The following is a 20,325-nucleotide window of genomic DNA, read 5'->3' as shown; positions in this document are numbered from 1 at the left end:
ATAACAGGCAAACAAGAGTCTGACCATGGCATGGTACTCTAATACTTCGATAATTTAATGAATAACTGAGGTATTTACACTACTGCGAATTCCTGAAGCACCTGTGGGAATGCTCGACAATCAAAAGTTTGTACAGAAACGGTGAAGGGAAAGAAAAAAAAGTGTGGACTCATGCAAACACACAAACACAGCCATGCTTTGTGTGTGTGTGTGTGTGCGTGTGTGTGTGTGTGTGTGTGTGTGCCCCCAGAAAAATGCTTTGCTACTCACCATGACGACAGAGGGATGTGCAGGAAGCTGCTTGCTGGAAGCGGTGGTGGTGTTCGCCATGGAATTGGGGATCTCCTCATCACTCAGCTCCTCCATGCCATCTGAGAGGCCCTCCACCTCGCTGACCGTCAGCAGCATAGTGGCGTGTTTGGCCTTCACGGTCAGCATCTTGCACTTGGAGTGGAGTGAGGCGATCTGCTCCTGGTAGCCACGGATCTTCTGGGCGAGCTCCTGTCAGAACATCACCCCACACAAGCAGAAAAACACCAGCACCCCCAGGATCAGGAGAGTGCGGTTCAGTCCACAACAGAAGATCAATAGTTCCTGGTTTGAAAAAAAGATCCTGGAGAAAAGGGGGGAGGCTGATATGGCTCAGCGCTGAATGGGAAGCCGGTATGAGCGGAGTGAGTGGAGCGAATGCATTCTCTTCCCCCGGTCTCTAGCGTTTGGTTTATGACTGTGTAAGAGAAAAAAGAGAATAGCACTGCCTCTCTCTCTCTCTCTCTCTCTCTCGCTTGCTCCTCTGTATCTCGGAGCCAATCAGAGGCGGGTGACTCAGATCGGCGGTGAAGCCAGCAGACAGGATGTTTGGTTGAGACAAGAGACCCTGGCAGGAATAGTTCAAACTCTCTCAGACACTCCCTCTCGCACACATACACGAATGGCAGAGGAAAAACAGGAAGTGATCTCACTGCTCTGCAACCCCCTCCATCGCCCGTCGCCTCGCCTCTCCGCCAATCCCCGGAGCGGATTCAGTTAACAAAAGAGAGCCGTGCTCAGGGAGGAAGAATGACAGAGATGGTGTCAAATTACAGCTACGCTAAGGGCCCGGCCCAGCTCCCTCCTGTCTTCCTCTTCCTTCTCCTCCCCCCTCTTTTCACTCTGTCCCGCAGATGGCCACTGCACTGATAATCGGGTCATGTGACTAACTGGGCCAGTAGAGCTGCAGCTTTCTCCTCAGAGAGCTTAGAGATCAAACTCAGACATAAACACAAAGGCATGCCAAGCGACCCTGCAGAGACAGCAAGACTGCAGCAATGAAAATAAACAAACAAATAAATAAATAAATTACTAAAAATACCTGAAGAGTAAAGGAAAATCTGCAAGGTGCTTTAGAGGAGATTTGAGCTGCATCTATGCAGTTGCACACTTACTCAGCAATGTAGGGCTGCAACAGAAAAGCAGGAGGCTCAAACAGCTAAAGGTGAAAACTGTGTAACTATGCCACCCATCTCTGCAGATTATATCCGCATGCGCCACCAGATAACAGAGGAATGTGGATGAGTTGGGTCTGGAGAAGTACAATATTCTCTCTGCGCTGCTCTATGCTGGCATCGCTTTGCTTATCTGATGTACAAAGAGCATTAATGTAAATATTTACTTTTTTCAATAACAGCAATAAAACAATAAACCTGAATGGCGTTAATAAAATTAGTGAACAGCTAAAAGTAGAGCTCGTCTTAATGGGATGGTTAGTGGTTTCCTTTATCGACTTATTTACAGTAGATTATTACATATTCCTGCGACAACTTCTCTTTTTGTGACATTTTAAACTGAAACCATACAGGGTAGGGATTATGACTCAAGTTCTGCTTCTGTATGTTGACATTTGGTGTGGAAATAAATATGACCTCATTTGATAAAAATGTGTAGCACATGTCCAACACATTGCCTTTTGAGGGAATCTGTGCCATTTTATCAACAAGGACTTTATTATAATTTCAATGTGTACAGTGGTGGATCTAAAGTAATTTCTTCATTGTTACTTTACTTACAAGCTCAGTATCTTGTGACCAAAGACTCTTCCAACAAATGAAGGATGACCACACAGTAGCTTATCCATCCATCTGCATTACTAGTAATATATATATTAAAAAACCAGTACAATGTGCAGAACACTTGGCCACAATCTGTTTTACTTGTTCAGGGTGAAGAAAATACTGACGCAAGAATAGATACTGGCAAATTCCAAGTAAAGTCACATTCATTGGCTGTTTGCTGTACACCTCTGACAATGAAACTTGTCAATACTGTAATACACAACAATCCAGAGAGTAAAATGCAGCTTGAGACTGGTATTGCATTCATTGCATTCATTCTCTTCATTTCTCAGAGTTCAATCTGAGAAGCTTTGTGAAATAGAAATTCCAGTTGTTGACAAAGACCAGCTGAATTTTAAAATTAAAACAGTTTTATGGATGAGGTGATTGATAAGTTAAACTTTCTGTTTCAACGTGACACCATCTGAGTACAAAAACCTGACATGTCCAAATATTTCAGCACTTTTTACTTAACCTCATTACACACTTCTACAGTCTGACCTCACCCAGACTTACAAATGCACTTGTAATTGAAGGCAGTATATCTCTTGGGGCAACTTCCAAACACTTTAGTAAAAAAAATTTCCCAAAACGCTCTTAAAGCTTTTATTGCTGCAGTATTTTTCATATAATGGCTATAAATGAGCCAAACTAAGATGCAGTGAGTCCTCTTGTACCTCATGGTGGTGAATCTGAGCCTGAAGCTCTTGGATGTTACTGGTGGACACTGGCCGGTCCTGAATGATGCGATGAGCCTCTTCGATTAATCTCTGGAGGTTCTTCACCTCCTGTTCGTACTGCTCGTATTGCACCACAGCCTCCTGTTAAGGAAGAAATGGAGCAAAAAACAAATCACTGAACCCAGAAGAAGAATAGTCTTATTTCTTGCCTCTTTCGCACAAGAAACCCAAAAGTAGTGACATTTCTTATCGTAGCTGTACATGGAGCAGCCATAACACCGACAGGGGAGTTTAAAAATATTGATTTGGTCTTTATAATTGTAACTGTGTGTCAAATCTGCATGTGGTCTTTACTGGTTGATTGCAGTCCAGGCCTGGATGGGTCGGGGATGGTTAGATTGCAAAATAGTGATCGACAGTAACAATACTGGGAAGCTATCCATAGCACCGTCTGGGTTTTATGAACGTTCCATGGGCACTTGTATGTGTGTGTGTCTATATAGCGATGGTCATGGAACGAGTTCACATGCAGGTTCGTGTGAAAAAACCCATGAGAACGCGATAACAAAAATCAAACATTTTCTGCTAATTGCAGAGACGTACATCAATCACTGGATGGTACAGCAGATTATTCCACTGAACCTCGCAACGACATTATTTTAGAAGCAAAACCAGCAAGCCTGGTGTCGAGGGATAATAAGTACCTTTCAAAGAAATTACTCACAACAATGAAATAGTTAAAAACCAGATCTCCTCCACATGTAAAAAATGGAATATTGGTCAAATTAATCATACAACACATTTCGTTATAGTTTTTAAAATCAAAATAATATTTATTGATACTTCAGAAGTTCTTCTTTTCTAAATGACAAAGCCCCATCCTGCCTTTGTTACTTCAGTGAGGTTTGTTGAAATGTGCACTAGATCATTTCTCTCCTGCACATATACTTCAGATAAAGTCTCAGAAAGTGAATGTGGGACATAGTGTCCATGTGAATTTGTTTTCTGTATTAAACAGGATGTTGTTAAAATTTGGACAAGGCTATGCTGGCAGATTACCACAAGTTTTCCATTGTGTGTTGAAGAACAGAGAACTACAGAATATTCTATTGAAGTGTAATTAACACAAAGCTCCCATAATAAATTCCTGTTGTTAAAAAAGCTGTTCAATTTCGGTAAAATCCTGAGACAGAAAAAAAAATCCCATTGTTTGTTTCAGTTATACAAGTATACATGTAACATTTTGCTTACTTTATGTAAAAAATCAGAGCTTGTTTGTCCTTCACATTGAGTCACTGATTTGTATTGAGTTCTTATCTTCCCTAAAATGTTGTTCTCATAGGGGCTAAAACAAAACACAGGCAATCCTGAAAATGCCTGTAGAGACACGACGGAACAGAATTCAGATCACGAAGAATTATCAAGTCAAACAAAACAGGGATCGCGGTGCAATGAATGTGGCTGTTTGGGAATTTAGTCAGAAAAAGTATGTGAAATAAAGAAAACACAATGTGCAAAACATGTGGTTAATGAACTGTTATACAAGTGATCACATAATACTGAAATGTGAAGTTGCCCTCTACCTGCAGGATGTTGCACTGCTGGATGGTGGTATGCTGCAGTTGACTGGCCTCCTGCTGCAAGGACTGAGCTGTGCGGCAGATCGACAGACTGGCCACTACCTCCTCTGGCAGCCGGAGGGCGCTCTGACACTGCTGTACTGCTGCCACCTGCTGCTTGAAGCCCTCCATTTCCACCAGCAGACGCTTATATGAGAATAAAGAGGGGGGTGTTAAAGAGAAGAAATTGCTGCTGTACAATTAAACGAGATTGTGTTCATAATATGACTTTCATGATGTCAGTCGGCAATATAATCGAAGATACTTGTTTCTTAACATCACATTGCAGCTCCAGGCTCCTCCTGTGTATGTACACTTGTATTTGAGTTGGTGCGAGTAAAAGATCTGTATTCACCTGTCTCTGAGTGAGCTGCTCTCTGAGGCTGAGCTTGTTGAGGTCAGGAGAAGCAAGTGTAACCTGGATCTGGTCTACGGCGGCATGGAGGATCTTAACTTCTGCCTCCAAACGCAACATGTCCTGAGGATAGACAGATATATCAAATCAAAAGGCAGGAACTTGCATATTTGAGCTTTCGTACACATTTGGAAAGGAACTTGCAATAAAATAGAAAACAAACATCGTCTCAAGCTCAGGTGGATATTTTAGCAAGCATAAGCACATTTTTACCCTTCAAGGAAGAATACAAGCTGATCATTTTCAAATGAAGGTAACTACATTTAAATTTGAAATTGTGCTTAGCAGAAGAAACAGTAAACGGCTTTCCAATACAAAATGTTGTTAGTCACAAAGAGCACCAGACCATCTTCTGGGTACCGGCTGTATGGCAATCAGATTATTACAAGATTATTGCTGCACATGCTGAAACGGTGCATTCCATTACAGCGCATTTGTCCACAAGGGGGCACTGTGGGGTTGCAGATTTACTGCAACCTCCCCAGTGTGTGTGTGTGTGCGTGTGCGTGTGTGTGTGTGTGTGTGCATGTGCGTGTGTGAGAAGATGGATGGGAAGGTCGGATGGTGACTGATGTGTCCCGTCAATGACGCTCTACCTTTGCAGCATCCTGCAGACTCTGGAGGCGAGTCTTGGCAATTTGTTGCAGCTCCTCCGTGCGTCTGTTGAGGTGCTTCACCTGCTGGCTCCACCCCTCGGTCTGCAACACATCCGCCAGCTGCCCCTCCCGTTCCCCCATTGCCTCCAGGTCACCATGGAGACCTCGACACTCGCGCAGCAACGCCTGTCACCAAAGGAACACAAATTAAGAGTCAAGAAAGCAGCCTTTTCTTGTTGTGCAATTACACTAATTAAAGGCTGGCTAAAACAGTGTGCAGAGCAACGTTTCACTGTAAGTGTGGGAATGTAATTGGCTGCAAATGTGGGTATAATCTGATTTAATAGATTACTGGAGAAAACAATGCCATCTATTTCTGGGGAGAAATGCAAACATGATTTCCATCCCCCACAAAATACCAGCTACGTCAACACGTTTTGTATAATCTATGATCTCTGTTGCGGGAAAAATCAGGACTCGCCTGGTGAGCTCGAATTTGCTCCTGCAGCTGAGATGCAGAACTCCAGACGATGTTGCCGGTGACCAGAACCTCAGCTTTATCTGCCCAGCCCAATATGAATGCCTTCACACTCTGATATTCCTCCACCTGTTTTTCGGCCTGCTCACAGGATTAAAGTGGAAGAGAAGAAAATTAATACAAATAGTAAATCACCTTCAACAGAATCATTTCGATGCTGGATCAAAGCTCCGACAGAGATAAAACACAGTGGTTCATAGAGAAAAGTAAAAAAAAAAAAAAAAATTGTGTTTTTGGCGAAGCTCACGTGAGACGGACAACTCTATTGTGCACCTCACCTTCTTCAGTCTGTTGGCTCGGTCCTGGACCTGCTGCATGGTGTGGCGCTGAGTCTCGGTCAGTTTCGCGACGGCATCACCCAGCTGTTTACACAGCAGAGGGTTCTGCTCGCCAAACTCCTGCACAGCCACTCCCAGCTCAGCCAGAGAGCAGCCACAGGAGTCACACTCTTCACAAAGAGCCTGAGGAGGCGAAGAGGCAAATAGCATCACTAAACCTTTAAAAAAAATGATCTGGTTGAAATGTTGGTCGGGTGGGGAACAGTCACTAATGAGTCATAGAAAATGGCACAAACGTTGAAGTGTGTAGCTTTATCAAATGTTCTGGGCTAAACAACTTGTTGGGCAGCAGCAGTGGTTAATTAGTGAATTTTAGACATGTGGGATGTCTCAAGGATGGCAAACTAAGCGGCTCAACACTCCCATCTGGAGCGCTTCTTTCCAAAGTGGGTCAGTGTGGAAAAGCAGAATTCACTTCATGTCAGTCCAACTCTCACACACTCATTAACCTCAACATCTGCAGAATGAACAGTCAATTTAACAGGGGTTAATTGCTTGCTAATTAGTCAATCTGTCTGTTTGATTACTTTGGTTTCTTCTTTGGCGTCCTCCAGGTCGGCGCCCTTGTCGTCCAGCTTTAAAGTGATGGTCTTAAGCTTGGCCTCAATGTCCTGCAGTCTGGAGCTGAAGTCCTCTTTCACATCTCTGGTTTGCTGCACCTCTCTTTCTCTTGCCTGCACCTGAAGACAGCAGAAATACACAACGAGTGTTTATAGACAGAGTTGGCTTTGACATGCAACAAAAAATTGTTGATATTTCCAATTTAGAAGTGGAAAGTTCTGACTTTAAGTGAAGAGACTTTTCATAAATTGTGTCCAACTCTAACTAGCGACTAGGAAAGCAGAAAATTGCACAACAGAGCACTCTTGAACTGCACATTCTGTCTCACACAAATAGCACATTTTAGTTTAAGGCTGGACTTTGTAATGTCGGAACACCGCATTGGAAAGGAGCGGTTACCTGATCCTCAGCAGAGCCCAGAGCCAGAGTCACCTCGGCGAGCTGCATGCTGAGCTCGGAGGGCAGGCCGGCTTGTAGGTCCTGGTACTTCGACTGCTGCAACTCCGTCATGCGCTCCACACTCTGACGTCTGCTGATGACCTCACCATGTGCAGTCTTCAACACAAACAACATCCCACTCAAGTGATCACATTTTACGCTGGTTTGTAATTGTGTTCGGTTTGCTTGTTTATAGAGCAGCCAACCTCGAGTTCTTGCAGAAGTGAATCCAGGTCCGCAGTTGGACTCAGCAATAAACCACGAGTATCTTGGATCCAGCCTTTGACCAAGCCCAACTCCTTCTCAACCTCCTCTCTTTCTCTCAGCTCCTGTTGCACCTGAGCTCTGCTGGCCCACACCTGCAACATGAGACTAAACACAAACACAAAGGTGATGAGTAAAACAGATTCTGCAATGAGTCGTGTCTTTATTTAACAAGGAAATTTGTGTTTGATATAATTCCATTGCTGGTTTTTTGCATTGTTGCATTATTATATAATTACTGCAATAGCTAGTGTTGGGCATCCCATTCATTTGTTGTCCCCCACCGCACCACTCCGCGCACCTGTCGTATTGCTCCTGCATGTTTCTGATCTCTTGGAGGCACGACGTCTCCTGGTGTCCGTTCTCCGTCTTTCTTTCCACTCCGTCCTCCTTCTCGTCGTCTCCTCTGAGGCTGCGGGTTTGTTGCCCCAGCAGAGCCAGTATGGACTGCTCCCTCTCCACTTCCAGACTGAAGGAGTCATGATACTCCAGCAGACTCTGCAGCGCCGCCCTGGTGGCTGCTTTCTCAACTGTGCTGTCTGGGACACGACTGTGGAGGGCCTTGGCGACAGAGCGCACCTTTTCCATCTGTGGGCCGGAGGTTTACGTACAAAGATGAAGTTGATGAGGTAGTTGTTGTTGTAACAAGCTTTTCTGTGCTGAAGCGTCACCATGTTTATCAGGATAATGTTTGAATTTCATCTAAAACGTTCTTCATAAAGCTAATTGATTGTTCAGAAGGATTTGTGTCGATACTTTATTGATTTATTACAAAAACATTTTTTAAAGCAGGCTTTTTGTATGTGAGCAGCTTTCTACTAGTGAGAGAAAAAAAAACTGGGTTCAAAGTTGTAGAGTGACATCATGTCCAGCTGAACAAAGCCTCAAAGAAAAAAGAAAAAAGAAAGAAAACAGTGGACAACAAGAATTCGCCACATTTGAGGAAGTCCTTACAGTCTGACTTCATTTCCGTCTCAGTCAATGTTTTGTGGGTTTTCTTGGGAACTCGAATTAGGTCAAAAGGCGGGAAAACGCTTCATGACAGAGTGTTTTGGCAAGAGGAAACAACTGGCCCGAAGCCTGGAGTTACATCACAGCACACCAACTGGTATTCAGTTGTTGCTGTGTTTGACCTAAATCTGCAAGAACAGTGTGTTTAGAGGTCCAGGCAGCTCCGCAGAGTGGCTCGAGGCACAGCGTTGGTCCACTGCACGTCGTATATGCGCAGTAATTGAAACACTTAGTGGAGCTTGAAGCACTAACATATAATTTGAACCTCTAAACATGGCCTGAATTGAGTTGACTTTCCGATTGTCTCTGAACAGAACTAAAGCTCTTATGACAGCAATATGAAAAATAAATTATGAAAACGGTAACATTTCCAAACCACAATCAGAACGATTGCTTTTGCTAGGTATGTTCAGTATATGAGGAATTTGTTTGGGCTTCTTCTTTTTTTTTGGGGGGGGGGGGGGGGGGGGGGTGTAATTAAAAACAGCAATAGTTAAGGACACTTAAGTAGCCATAACAAAAATATCAATAATGGTGAATATGATAAAATGTCAAAAGCTACTTTTCTGAGCTCCGTGTCTGATTGCCTGTAGTGAAACAGAAAGTCTATTTTTAGCCCTCGAGTACATTAAATGACCTAAACTGTTGTTCACAAAAGCCATTTTTTGTTGCATTTTCAGTAGAATGCTGGTGTTAATGCAAGTCTGTGCTTTTAGGTTATTTTGGAAAGTGTTACAATTTGCTATTTGGTTGGATTTAAGTCTTTTCAACCATGGCGGCGGTGGCGGCGGCATGTTGGTGGTGACTTTTGACCCCCATCATCTGCCTGGAGTACTGGAATGTGGCAGCACCTCCGCATCTTATAAATAGATTTGGTCAATGTGGAAAAAAAGGAGCTCCTCCAAAGGGGATTAATAAAGTAAGGTTAGTTCAATTTAGTAATAGACCCACACATATCCGCGGAGCAGCCACCTACAAGCACGCCGATTAATCTCCTCTCACCTTCTCAATGAAGCTCCTCCACTCCCTCGCTGTGTCCTCCAGCGCTCTCTCCTGTGCTTGGGCCACGCTGCGAAGCCTGGTCCACCGTTGCCATAGTGACATCACAGCATGACTGGTAACAGCTTTACTAGCTTCAGAGATGAGTTGCTCCAACTCTGTCACGTTCTCTCGCATTGCATTCAGAGGCAACTCCAGCAGGTCGATGTGACACACCAGAGACTGCAGCCAAACAGCAAGAATGGAAACATGCAGGCTCTTCAATAAATACACACTCCTGAAACATTTATGCAATGGGAACGCAAAAGTGCTCCCCTAAAACTCACTACTTTCCAGACCGACACAGGCAAACAAGGAATAACAGACAAACACGGGAGTGTTTAAATATTAATGTCTTGACAGGAACAAATCTTGAAATTTAATGTAGAAGTTTCATGGGACAAAACATGTAAGAGAGATGTTTTCTATAAATATCTGACAGCTCTTTTTTTTAAATTTTTTTACAGCATCAGACCCACCTTGTATCTTTGACACTTTTCCTCTGCCTGGTGGAGACTTACAGCTTTTGCTGTGATGAACATGGCCATTTTATTTTCGGAATCATTCATCTGTCCAACCAGAGACTCTTTCTCATTTTGTAAAGAACTCCAAAGACGTACACACCTGAGAGAAATACCATTTACAGATATCTGTTATTGATTTCAATGTATATTCATGCAAGAATTAAATGCAGAATAAATGCATTGTTATTATTTAATAATTATATAATACCTACAATCATATTGATAGGGTTTAAACGTGATATGGCACCAACCTCTGTTGTATTTCTGTGTAGGCATCCACCTGCTGTTTGACCTCCGTGTTTCTCATTTGCATTGCATGAACTTTTTCTCTGAGCTCGCTCATCACTTGGGGCTCCACAAACTCTCCCAGCGGAGCATCCAGAGCCCTCAGCTCCTCTAGACTAGCAGCAAAACTCTTTTCCTGAGCCGAGATTTCTTCCAGGTCTTGTGCACAGTCTGTCTGGTTCTCCAGCTCCACCCCATTGCTGGCCCTCTGGAGCAGAGCTGCAGCGGAGTCCAGCCATTTCTGCATGGCCTGCTGAGATAAGTGGTGCCTCTGGACCAGGGAAAGTGCTTGATCCAACGCCAACTAGAAAATGGAGAAGGTATTTTAATTAACTTTAGAGTTTTCACTCGCCACCTAAACTGATCAACATAATTTAGAAACATGTTTCAGCCATTACAAGAAGCCATGTTCTGCAACACACTAAAAGGCCGTTTAAGTTTTCTACTGACGTGCAAAAGCACAGTCTACTTTTGGAATAGCATCTTTTAAAGATCTTTATTAGAAGTCAATGGTTAAAACACTTAGATTAGAGAGATTAAATACAGAAAAATATTTGTAAATAATTATCCATCCAACTCTTACTGTAGTCAACTCCTACTAGCTGACATAAGGTGAGCATTTTTTTTTTTTGGGGGGGGGGGGGGGGGGGGGGGGGGGGTCATTAGTCAAGATAACTCCTGAGACACATTGTAGGGACTTCCAATCCCCGCAACAATTAATTCAAATTTTACAGAATCTGCATCTGTTCAGCTTCTTTAATGCAATTCGTATCACCACTATGCAGAAGCAGATGCTGGTTAAATTAATCCATCAAATATTTCTCAAAATCACGACAAATTAGGAATTAAAACCTAACTCATTAAGCCTAATGTCCAAAATCAGGCTTAATACAAATGAGCAAAACCATCAGGAAATAGTTGGACTAAGAAAAACTCTCGAGTAAAAGACACTCACCTGTTTTGCTGTGACTTCTTGTTGAACCTCGGCTCCCAGCTTTGCCAGCTCTTGTAACCGTCCTTCCACTTGAGCAGGGACAGCTCCCGTCCTGCTTTCATATTTTTGCTTTTCTTTGACACACAAAACATCCACTACTCTCAGTTTACTCTTTACCTCATTCTCAACGGTTTTCACTCTCCGCACTTCCTTCTGAATCGTCTCAATTGAGACTTCTGAGAGGGTCACGCGCTTCTTCACTTCCTCCTTCGTAGCCCTCAACCAGTCCAACATCTTTTGTGTCTCTCCTGTGAAGTCTTCCTTCTTTGTGATCGTCCTTTCACTTTCTTCAAGAAAACATTTAATGTCACACTGTAGAGACTTCAAAGTCTCCAGTACCAATGTAGTTTCATGAAAGGCAGCAGCGTCAAACTTCACGCCAAGATTTTTAGTTCCTTGATTGCATTCTTCAGCCTGACAGCTCAGTCCATCCAGACTTTCCAACAATGAATAAAGGCAAGAGATTGTATCTATGGCACTTATGTCTCTGTCTGATTTTAGCCTGTCAAACTTCATTTTGACAGACTTCAACTCAGAGTCTAATGTGGAAAAAACTATGCTGTGTTCAACTAGTACTTTCGAGCACTTATTCAAGTCAGTGATCTTCTGATCATTTCTCCTCTGTAGTGCATTGTGGAGACCGACCAGCTGCTGCGTGTCTTCAGCTCTGTATTGTTGACCCCGGCTGAGGAAACCCTCATTTTTGCCACTGAGTTCTCTCACCGCAGGGCTAATTTGATCCAAACCTTCTTTTATATTTCTATACTCTTTAATCAAACTAAGAGCTTCATCCTCTCTCATACTGATAGTCTGCTTTTCCAGATTGTCAAACTGCTCCTGAAGTTCCTCCAGTGCATTACGAGTGATATCAAAGAAAGTCCCAAACTCTTTTCTCTCTAACATTATCCGTTGGACTCTGTCTTTCTTCTCTTTGGCAAGAGCTAAGATGGCGTTGTACTGCTGAGGCAGGGCATTGAGACGCTCATCTAAGTAGCAATGGTCAATCTCATTCAGGGTGGGGAGGATCTCTTGGCCTATTCTTTGGACAATAAGAAGGAGGTTTTCATACTCTGAAGCTTGTTCTAGGACATTTTGAAAGTTAGACAATTGCATTTGCAGGTCGGAGCAATCATCAGCACTGCTCAGATTGATTTCTGGGAAGGTTATTGCATCTGCTCGTCTCAACCAGAGGCAGGTCTTGTCCAGGTCAACCTGAAAGTACTTCCTGGAAGTCAAGGCTTTCTCCAAACTCGTGAGGTGCTGGGTCGTCTTCTGGAGCGCAGTCTCAAAAGCAGCCTGCAATTCCTCAAGTCTTGCCAAGGTTTCCGCCCTCTCTTTGTCGGTGGCGTCCCTCTCAAGCTCTCGCCCTTGGACCCACAGAGACGCCAGCTCCCTTTGGTAAGCCCGTAAGCCACTCTGAACGCTCCGACAGGCAGCCACCTGTTTGGCCAAGTCCTCAGGCAGAAGAGCGACGTGGTCGTCAATCAGAGCTTTGTTTTCCTGTTGCTGTACCCAAGACAATGCTCTCCCCAGACCTTGAAGGAATTGTGTTCGCTCTGTGAAGGCCTGAAGAAGGTCATTTAAACAACAGTTATTTACAGGAAAGAGCAATACATTAGAAGCAGTGAAATTGTTTGTTCTTGTATCACTTGGTTTCTTCTCAAAAGAGGCTGTCAGATCAGAAAAAAAATAGCTCTCCAGATGCTGAGTTAAATGAGTACTCATATCAAATTCAAACGAGCAGCTGTTTACCTTGCTGAGGTATTTCCTTCTTTGGGTAACCCGAGCCCCCAGAGCCTCCACCTCAGTCTGGGCTTGTTCAACAAGCTCCTGTAAGCATCTCTTCTCACTCAGTCCCAGCCTGGAGGCCACAGCCTGTGCTTCGCTAACTGCCTGGCCGAGCAGCTGCTGACGGGCCTCCAACTCGACACACACGCTCAGGTGGTCAAAGAGGAAGCTCTGAGCCAGATCAGGGGGAGGGCTGGTCTTCAAGGCAGAGGTGAGTGCAGGACGCTGTTCCTCCACCCACTCTCTGGCATCCTTCAGCTGGGTTTCCACCCTGGCAAGGTCCTCTAATGTCTGAGCAGAGTCCTGAATTTTTTGCTGAATCAGAGATTCAAGCTGGGCCCAGCGCTGCTCCAGGTGGCCCACCTGGTGGACAAATACACCTCCTCATTATGTATGTCTGACCAGATTAAAAGAAAGATTCAACTTTAAAATCTACTGTTGTCACCTGCTGTTTGACCAGCTCTTTGTCCAGGAGGCTAAGACGAGGTAGGATGGCTTGTCTCTGGTCTCTCAGGTCTTCTAGAGTTTCTCTCTGATCCTCCAGGTCACTTGCAAGCTTTTTCAAAGCTTCCAGATGCTCGCTTGTACTCTCTGTGTCAGCCCTAGGCACAATACCATAAAGCATTAACTGTAATATCAAGAGGTTATTCTGTAAATGACATATTCAAGTTAAATAACCACTGAGACAACAGTCATATTAACATCAAATGAACTCGAAATACCTAGCGAGGTAGTCCCATTCTCTGGAAACTTGATGGAAGAGTTCCTCCACAGCAACCACGCTCTCCTGGTATTCTCCACTTTGCTGCATGTCCTCCCCCCGCTGAGCCTCCAGCTCTTCAGCCCGCTGGCCCAGGTCCATCCAGCTTCTTTTCAGTCTTCTTATCTCCTCCAGGATAGGACAGGCCTGTCCACCTGTCAACCTGCTGATGGCTTCGTTCAAACGCGTTACCTCAGATTGTCTCTCTCTAATCTGCTGGAGGAACTCCTGCAGGAAACAACAGGTTCTTGAGTACAATTTGGCTACATTGGGTAGTTTGAAACTTTGTCATGGCAATGAAATGTGGAAGATTACATCTTTCCTACAACCAGTAATTATGATTGCAAAACCAGTCATTCCAAATAAGTATGAATGCTGAGGGTCATTCAAAAAGAACACAGACCTGTGCCTTGTCCAGCTGGTTCTGTGCAATTTTGGGGTCCAGCTCTGCTGGTCTCCGAGTGAGGCTCTGAAGTTGTTGCTCCGTCTCCCTCAGATGGTTCTCCAAGTCAGCTTTCTGCTCCTCGATGTCTCTCCAGCTGTCGGCTACCTCCTCACAAAGAAGCATACGCTCCTCAATCTGGCAACAAAAAAAAAAAAAAGTAAGTGCATTATGATCAGATATTTGGTCAATAGGAGTCTTGTCTTGTCTGTAGAACTGCTACAGCTGGAAATAAGTTCACTTGTGTTGTGTTGAAAGGCATCCTATAGTCAACTGACCTGCAGCTTGACCTGCTGGATAGCTGCTCCAGTCTCCCTCACCCGAGGTTCTGACAGGTCACATGTTGAGCACACGAGCTGGAGGTATGTGCTGGCCTGTTCCTGCAGAGCTCGCTCCTGCTTCACCTGTTGGCAAAAGATTTCAGTTGTTTTCACTTAATTCAGGTCGGATTTTTGGCAGTCTAATAATTAGATCTTCACATACATTCAGCAAAAGTGACATTTCTAACATTATCATGTATAGATTATTATAAATCACAGGACCTGTGTATAATTACAGGAGGTAAAATATATGCTGAAAACACAGTCGCATAATCAATTATGATCCATATCATGTACAAATAGCAAGCTTGAGCTTACTGACCTGCTGCAGAGACTCCTCCAAGCTGAGTGAAAGATGCGTGGGAGGTTCTGGCTCTTCTGAAACTGAGTTCAGCCATGTCTGGCACTGCTGCAGTGTGTCTTGCAGACTCACATGTCTCTGCAGCTCATGATCAAGACTCACATATACCTGTAAAATAGAGGAGGAGAAATGCAGATAAATGTTTGTTTTTTTTGTTTTTTTAACCTTGTATGTACTGCATAACTACACAGTGAAAGACTGAAATAATAAAAGACGCCGTGAATGCAATCATGTCCAAACACAAAGAAATAGTAAATGACAAAAGCAGGGTAAGAAGGCAGTAATACAGTGTTATATTTAACAGGTGTTGAATGTGGAGGCGTCCATGCCCTCCGGGGGAGAAGGAAACACCAAGGTCTGATTGACAGTGTTAATATGAGAGCCCGAAAGACAGAAGTAAGGGGGGCATTTGCTGGCAAAGTGCCCACTGCATTTGGCGAAGGCTAGAAGGCTGGCATGGTGGCAAGTGGCAGGCAGGATATTAGAGCTGTGTTGCGCTGGGACACAGTTGGCAGCCACCCTAACACTGGAGGCACAGTTGTAGGGAAGCCAGCAGTGTAGTGGTAAAGTATGGCTGGATCACACAATGCCAGATTGGATGTGCGAGTGGTGGCGGAGGTAGTATCTTGGGAGGTGAGCTATGATGACAGAGGAGAGGTTGCCAAGCTGACAGAGTGGCGCTGGATTAAAGCGCTCGCCAGATATACTGAATAGTGGCGTGTGACCATTTTTGGCACAGGCATGAAATAGTAGAGTTGACAGGGGATATGTGGAGATTAATACGCAGAGATTGAGTTAGTGATTTTGGCTGTTGGGGTCTGTCTGAGTGTGGCTGCTGTGGAGCTCCACTCTGGCAGCCTTAATTGGTTGTGCCCTCTACAGTGGCAGTGAAGGGCTGTCTTGAGAGACGGGTTGAAGTGTCAAAATGGGTTAGGATTAAGTGGATGTGAAGGCTGTTAGGATATTAACAGCAGTGATGAGCAGGGTATGTGTGTGTGTCTGTGCACACATGTGGCGACAATCAAATCCATGAAGGTGTGTGCAGACGTCCGTGGATCAAATGCATGTCTTACATTATAAATGTGTGAGAACCATTTCGACTTCATACAGAAAAAGTCTTTTTTTAATTTATTTTTAACCTCGACCAATACTTCCCTCCTCCTACTTCTCCACTTTCCCTCCCTCCTTCTTCCCATCTCCTCCTCCTCCTCCTCACTCACTCTCTGTGCTGTGCTGCAGATGGCAGAGTAGCTGTCTCTGGTGCCTTGCTGGTGAGCCTGGACCTGCTGTCTCAGCCTGTTCTGCACGCGATCGCTGCAGCCCTGTACCAGGTGGCCCCCACGCTCTTTTAGCCCTGCCAGGCGATCCTCAAAGCCCGCTATTTCCTCCATGATGGCCTGTGAAGAATGGAGAGAGAAGGCAGGATCATGTTTGAGAGAACATCCTGTGGAGATGTTATACAAGGAGGGTCTGTCTATTCGTCGCTGGCACAGGAAGTCCTAGAAGAATGACCAAACACATGGAGACAGGCCTGAGCGGATGAGTTTAACAGTGTTCAGAGAAGACCCGGAGTCCTGAGTCAGTCAAATTTCCTAAAGAGGGTGTACAAAAACTTTGACATTATCCTTTTAAGGAATAGATTCAAAACTAGTTACATTTTGATTTTAAATGCTAAGCAAATTACAGATTTTGTGTTGTCGGCTTTAAACATGTCCAAAATGGTTATTTAGTCACCTTGTGTCTGGCCAGCTGTTGAGTGGCTGCCTCCAGGCTCCCGTTTACACTGGGGTCAGGAGTCACCATCCTGCTCGACATCTGCAGCAGCCAGCGCTCCACCTCCTGGAGTTCATTGTGGTAAACTTCCTGTTCTCTCACCTGGATTTCCAGGTTCTCAACATGAGCCTGGGCCACAGAGATCAGAAATACATTATACTTACTGTGGATTTACAATCCAATATGAAATCGTATTTCTTCTACATGCCGCATGTTTTTAACAGCAGAGATTCCGTGTGTGGAAAGGGCATTTAGTTAATCTTTTAGATTACTACTACTGTCATCGGTGCACATGTTCTCACCATGGCAGTATGACAGAGTCCTGTGTAGTCCTTCTGCAGTCTGTTCATTTTGTCTCTAATAGATGGGTAGTGGACAGAAGCCAACAGAGCATCTCCCTTCTCCACCACCGACCTGATGGATCCATCATGGGACTGGACCATCTGCAACAGAGTCTGAACACACAGATGGACAATTTACATCTTTACTATCATAAGTGCACCACAGGCATCTAGGAACATAAAAAGCAACAGTCGTGCACACTTGAAAATGGACAAGCATTTAATTAAAGTGTATTCAATTTTAAAGTTAATGGACTGAAACATGCAAGGTCACTCATGTGGTCCATTAAGCTGATGATATTCAGTAACGTCCCGCTTTGAGTTGAGTCCACAGAGCAAAATTACTGGGTAGTGTTACTGGTAAGTCTTTACCTTGTACTTGGCCAGCTGTGCTCTGCGTTGGTACAGTTCAGCCTTGGGCTCCACTGGGGTCCTGAGCAAAGCCCTGGTCTCCACCAACCACTGAGCCTGAGCCCTGTACCGATCCTGGAACTCCTTAGCTAGTAGTAATGCCCGTTCCAGGAAGCTGCGCTCCTGCCTCAGTCCCCCAGCAAGCTCCTCCAGCTGGGATAGACGTGCCTCCACCTCTCCACCTAGACTTTCAGCTCCGGCCTCATTGAGGAAGCCTGCGGCCTGCTCTGCACGCTCCCTCAGGGACTTCAGGAAACCATGACCATGCTGAAGCTCAGATTGAAGAGTCTGGGAGCAAGAGAGGGGAACACAGCTCAGCGTAGGTGCTGCTACAGCATTATCACAAATTACCATCAGCCAATGTAATTTACCCACTGCAGAGGGAAAGGAAAAGGAGCTTTTTCTTCAATAAGGTACCAATTATTATTATAGGGATACACAAAGATTAAAAAAGCAAAGCCTTTGACCAATCATAGCTGACTTTGAGGGTAACATTCATCTCTGTGTGCAGAGTTCTTTGTCCTTCACCTCCAGTGCTGCCCCAATCACCAGGGCCAGGCAGAGCATCTGAAAGGCTTTGAACCCATCAGGTAGGCTAACACCTGCATGGCGAGATGTGGAGAAGACTGGGAGGTCAAGGTGTGGAGAAACCACAGCGAATAATATGAAAGGAGGACCCAATTATAAAGACCCTTAACAGGGACCAGTAGCTGCAGGGGTTTCCAGGGCAACCACGACGTACCACACACACACACTGACTTCCACTCGATGGGATGCCATCTCGCTTTCATCATCAGTCTATTATTGCTTGAGTTGTGAGTAGCCCCACACTTCAACAAGCCCAGATCTCCAGCCAAGGCTGTTGGTAATATAATCTAACGAGACCTGTGTCTGCCTGCACACGTCTGCGTTTCCCGCTGAATGAGAAACTCCAGGCTTCTTCATCACTCCAATAACAATATTTCTGCCGCACCACTTTAACGAGCAACACTCAATCCATCCCACTTTAATGGTACTCTGTGAATTTAATGGGAGCTAAACAAAGAAATAACAGTAATTACTATTTAAACCACTGTATGTTCAGTTGCATCGCCTGCATTTCATACCACAAACATCTGACAATGTGTCTTCTTCCTCGAAACACCACAGGTCATAAAAATGTTGATTTAGACTTGGAAGGCTGCAGCACACTCTAAGCAATCCCACAAACGTTTCCTCAGAATTTGATTGTTTTTAATTGCACATTTGCATACCCATCACTAATTACGGGACAGATTAAAGCGTTGAGTTAGATTAAGTTTGACAGGAGGAAAGAAGTGATCAAAACGATTCAGCTCTTCCAGGAATTTTTTCCTCTCAAAAACACTTCAATAGATCAGTTTGTATGAAAGAGATTATATCAAATTTGCTATTAGGAAAGCCTTCATTATTCTCAATAATAATCATGCATAAATGGTTGCATGGCACTGGGTTTTAATTCTAGAATGACCAATCAGTATGAAACGCCTTTGGACTGTTGGAATAAACTGGAGTAACCAGAGACAACGTGGTAACTCCACGGTCCAGACTCAAACTGGGTTTGAAGTGAGAATGCTAACCACTATACTAATCATCAATCAATCACTTCATTTTATTAAAATAGTTGTTTGGTCATTAGAATATCATAAAGAAGCAAGTGTCTTGTCAAAGCCCCATATGGTGTGTTTTGAAATTATTATCATGGAGAACTGAAGTACCCAGAAAATATTTACATATTATTACATATTATTTACATATATTATTTACAACTTAATTTCCATATTTAAATGAAAAAGTAAAAAAAAAATAAAAAATGACTTGTAAAGCAATAGATCTATTGATGATTCGTTGCAGCTGTTGCTGGAAGGCTTGAATGTGCATTGCAGACAATGCAGTGCGGCGACCGTTACAGATGAGGGTTCTTATCGCACCGTGCCCGATCTTGTACCGTGTCAAGCCCCAATTATCTGTGTCAAGTTGCTTGTTCGCCTGCTGTAAATGATGAGCGCGGGGACTACTGTTTCTTATTCTGCCTTCGTAAGGACGCTCGTTTACCTACTGTAATCTATCAACAGTGGCACCGACAACAGTGTTCATCATTTACGTGGTCTACAAAAGATGACCCTGTGAGCTGCTTATTAGTCTTTGCTTTGAAGGGTTGAACGGCCAAAGAAACGAAATCCCAAAGGTGTCAAATTGAATTCTGCATTACAGGACATCTGTAAAAGCCAAAGTGCAGTTGTGGTTTTCAGAAGTGGTTGTTTAACTCTCACTAAGGGGAAATGTTAAAAAGATGGGGGAAAAAATTTACAAAAAGCCACAAAACAAAGAAATTAACCTTTGACAAAGATGTCTACGTCAATAAAACTGCATGCAAGTTCAAAAATATCCACAACAAGGCAGAGCACCAAAGTTGGAGACCATGAATCAAGATTACAACCCTTATTTCAATAACAAAATAATTGAAAATAGACTCATCCGTTTCTTTGTTTTAGAGAGGAATCCTGACTATGCACACCAGGGACGTCCTTGAACATTTATGAAATGCAAGTGAAATTAAAAACAAAATCTGCATGGGGAGGGAGAGGTGTGCTTAGTAATGAGAACCAACAACTGTCTATTTTGCATAGTACTCTGCATTTCTTGAAGAAGCAACCTTGCAGCGATTTGGGGGACTATAGGCACATCTGACCATTAAACAAAAGGATACAAATCCCTAG

At 43.9% G+C, this 20,325-nt stretch overlaps 1 protein-coding gene across 1 annotated transcript in view; it reads right to left on the bottom strand.

The window, feature by feature from the left end:
* syne1a (spectrin repeat containing, nuclear envelope 1a) overlaps positions 1-20,325 on the bottom strand; it is a gene marked incomplete at its 5' end in the record, with an annotated part of 119,062 nt that overhangs the window by 36,070 nt on the left and 62,667 nt on the right. The window contains 25 exons of the mRNA XM_080513806.1: positions 271-501; positions 2,768-2,911; positions 4,354-4,536; positions 4,745-4,867; positions 5,401-5,586; positions 5,882-6,019; positions 6,217-6,399; positions 6,804-6,956; positions 7,237-7,392; positions 7,482-7,647; positions 7,841-8,127; positions 9,553-9,771; positions 10,068-10,212; positions 10,364-10,701; positions 11,353-12,957; positions 13,144-13,542; positions 13,625-13,781; positions 13,902-14,167; positions 14,343-14,519; positions 14,660-14,785; positions 15,024-15,170; positions 16,283-16,459; positions 16,797-16,964; positions 17,138-17,290; positions 17,549-17,875. Of these exons, the coding sequence (XP_080369932.1) occupies positions 271-501; positions 2,768-2,911; positions 4,354-4,536; positions 4,745-4,867; positions 5,401-5,586; positions 5,882-6,019; positions 6,217-6,399; positions 6,804-6,956; positions 7,237-7,392; positions 7,482-7,647; positions 7,841-8,127; positions 9,553-9,771; positions 10,068-10,212; positions 10,364-10,701; positions 11,353-12,957; positions 13,144-13,542; positions 13,625-13,781; positions 13,902-14,167; positions 14,343-14,519; positions 14,660-14,785; positions 15,024-15,170; positions 16,283-16,459; positions 16,797-16,964; positions 17,138-17,290; positions 17,549-17,875 (6,354 nt within the window). The remainder of the gene's footprint in view (positions 1-270; positions 502-2,767; positions 2,912-4,353; positions 4,537-4,744; positions 4,868-5,400; positions 5,587-5,881; positions 6,020-6,216; positions 6,400-6,803; positions 6,957-7,236; positions 7,393-7,481; positions 7,648-7,840; positions 8,128-9,552; positions 9,772-10,067; positions 10,213-10,363; positions 10,702-11,352; positions 12,958-13,143; positions 13,543-13,624; positions 13,782-13,901; positions 14,168-14,342; positions 14,520-14,659; positions 14,786-15,023; positions 15,171-16,282; positions 16,460-16,796; positions 16,965-17,137; positions 17,291-17,548; positions 17,876-20,325) is intronic.

This window comes from Blennius ocellaris, assembly GCF_963422515.1.
Source record: "Blennius ocellaris genome assembly, chromosome: 18".
Classification (NCBI taxonomy): Eukaryota; Metazoa; Chordata; class Actinopteri; order Blenniiformes; family Blenniidae; genus Blennius; species Blennius ocellaris.
Note: the sequence above shows the minus strand (reverse complement) of the source record. Positions and strands in the feature narration are given on the sequence as shown.